The 2,708-nt window shown below is 37.5% G+C and overlaps 1 protein-coding gene across 2 annotated transcripts in view; it reads right to left on the reverse strand.

Moving 5' to 3' along the window:
• Positions 1-11: 11 nt before the first annotated feature.
• FBXO22 (F-box protein 22) overlaps positions 12-2,708 on the reverse strand; it is a 60,211-nt gene continuing 57,514 nt past the window's right edge. The window contains exon 7 of one of the 2 annotated variants that reach the window (XM_023741659.1): positions 12-1,560. In XM_023741659.1, coding sequence (XP_023597427.1) covers positions 1,143-1,560 — 418 coding nt within the window. In that variant the 3' untranslated portion in view covers positions 12-1,142. The remainder of the gene's footprint in view (positions 1,561-2,708) is intronic. The other variant, XM_004387457.2, reaches the window with a different exon arrangement.

The raw sequence follows: 2,708 nt of genomic DNA on the forward strand, positions 1-2,708 counted from the left end.
GGGCCAAAAATGGGCACACCACCATTTTGAAGGACACACATTTCCCCTCTCATATATTGGCCAGAACATAGTCATACCTGCGAGAGAGACTGGGAAATGCAGTCTTCTTTATTCCAGGGATGCATATGCCCAGCCAAAACCCAAGGTTCCATCACTAAGCAAAAAGGGAAGAATGAATACTGGGGAAAAACTGCTGCTCTCTGCAGATATCTCATTTAGGTATTTATAAAATTAGAAATTCAAACCTGAAAATACTTCAACTGAGAATATGCCAGGATCGACTAGCTGACAAAATACTTAGTATTCTGTATTTTCTTTTACAAAGAATTAGTTCCTTCATTCACCCACCAAAAGCAATGAAATACAAAACGCTACCTGAATGAGTTTCCATGGTGTATTTTATTGGTATAAAACCAAAACGAGGTGACATAATTCCCTGGTCTGCCAATTAGCTATACAGAACTAGGTGGAAGAAAAAAAAAAAAGTTTTTTTTTCTTTCTATTTCTTTACTGAAGAAAAATAGGAAAATTTTTTACTTACAAAGTAATAAAATACTGATTAGTCTTGGCAATTTATCTAAGTGACTTTAGAGTACCAAAACAAAAATAGTTTTTTAATTTTTATCAAGTTAAAAGTCAGTAATAATTTTATTATGGCTTCTGAAAAAATTGGTGAAGCAGAAAAAGATTTCTCAAACCATCTGTATATTTTTCTCCTTTATTAAGGGATAAAAAGTCTTCATGATTCTGCTAAAAGCTCATCTACCAATGCAAAGAGGTAGTCGTGGAATGTCTTAATCTCCAGTCTACTGATGAGTCTCCTTTTGCCCTTCCTATACAGGAAAGCTGGTTAAGGCCACATCACACAGCAGCTACAGAGGCTGGCGCAATAGAACCACAGTCGGTGTGTTTCTGTCTGATGCAAAAGCGCTCAACTCTTGTTCTCCGTTATGTTACATACAAAGTTGTCTTTCATCTAATATATTAAAAACCACCCCAATGTGATCTTTAGAGCAACAGTCAAAGCTAAAAAACAGATATGTTTAAAGTCATTTTTGTTTGAAATACATATATTATCCCAAATTTCCATTTTCTGGAAAAGGCAGAGCCCAAAATTTATGGCAGCCACTTTAGAGGTGGCTTTACTTAGATGACCCAAGGTGAATAAGCGTCATTATTGTTGTATAGCTATGAAACAGATCATCATCCTTTACCTCATTACATTTCCTCAATATAAAGTTCCCAGTGACTATCCGGTCACATCCAATTTCCCCATTTCCAAAGAAGCCAAATAAGGGAACACTAGGAAAAAACTTTCTAAATGCATCAGCCTCCACATTCCCCTTAGCTCCGTAATACTGAAAGCCCCTGCCCACACATGCAAACATGAAGCCAAAGGTATTCTCTTCCGGAATGCCGGCAGCTTTCAGGCGCTGCATCGCGGCCTCAGCAGTCTTCTCGTCCTTGACATCCTCATTGAGGAGCACCGTGGCACTCTGGATTCGGTGTCCACTGAACGACAGTCCAACCACACCAGTGGCATCAATATCCAGAGGGTTCCTGAAAATTAAATTATATAAGTGGCAATATATCATGAAACAAAATTAAATTTTTAATGTGTTTAAAAAAAAAAGAAAAATCCTCATTCAGTGATTGGCGGCTGCTGCCTTTAGCAGCCTACCGTTAGCCTACGGTTTACCCTTCCAGATAAGGGTAAAAATTAATCTACTGAAATTAATGCATTAAAGAATACAGAAGGCACATCTAGGGAGAAGTAAGCAACTGATTTTTAGGTCAGAAGTACAAAGGGGCAAATGTGTCTCCACAAACATTTCTGAAACCATCTCTGGGCTATCAGAAGGGTGTAGAGTTTCCTTGCCTTTCTTACTTCCTTAAAAGTAAATACCTTACTAGTTTATGCAATGCAACTATTAAATAAAGCTTTTTGTGTATTTACCTTTCATTACGCTTTTCTTCCTACCTGAGTTGTCAAATTCTGAAAGAAGTATATTAAAAATATGATCATGGAGGGTAAGTTTATCAAGAACCTATGTTCCAGAAGTTTAGCTTTATGTTATTTGGTCCATGAAGAAGATATATCACTTTTGTCCTGTTTATTGCTTTGAGCCTAGAACTTGGCTTAGTCTAATGGTAAAAGCTCGTGCTTTCTTTCTGTTTGTATTTGCCTGGTGTGTTTTATAATGAAATATTTATCCTTACAAAAGAAAATACAAATACAATGTCAATAAAAGTTACAACGCTTAATATAGTGAATACCTACTGGGGGAAAAACAAGCAAGTCCTTACATTTTTATCATCGATACCAACATCTGAGTCCATGATACAGGGCAGTGAGAAACTAAGACTCAAAAAAGGTTAAGTGACTAAAATAGTAAGACTAGCTAGTGGCAAAACTAGTTTTGGAGGGGCAGAATCCATCTTCTGATGTCCTCTGCTTGCCCTTTTAACTTTTTTACACTTCCTCTTTGCTATACAACTGCAACGCACGTGTTGTCAATCTCTTGCCTTCAACAATTATTTACCTATCTTTCCAGAGGGAAAAGGGGTATCTGTCATTGTAAGGTGCCGTCGAGTCGGTTCTGACTCACAGTGAACCTATGTACAACAAAACAAAACATTGCCTGGTCCTGCGCCATTCTCACAATGGTTGCTATGTTTGAGCTCACTGTTGCAGCAACTGTGTCAAT

The sequence above is a fragment of the Trichechus manatus genome, unplaced genomic scaffold, assembly GCF_000243295.1.
Source record: "Trichechus manatus latirostris isolate Lorelei unplaced genomic scaffold, TriManLat1.0 scaffold00186, whole genome shotgun sequence".
In the NCBI taxonomy this organism is placed as follows: Eukaryota; Metazoa; Chordata; class Mammalia; order Sirenia; family Trichechidae; genus Trichechus; species Trichechus manatus.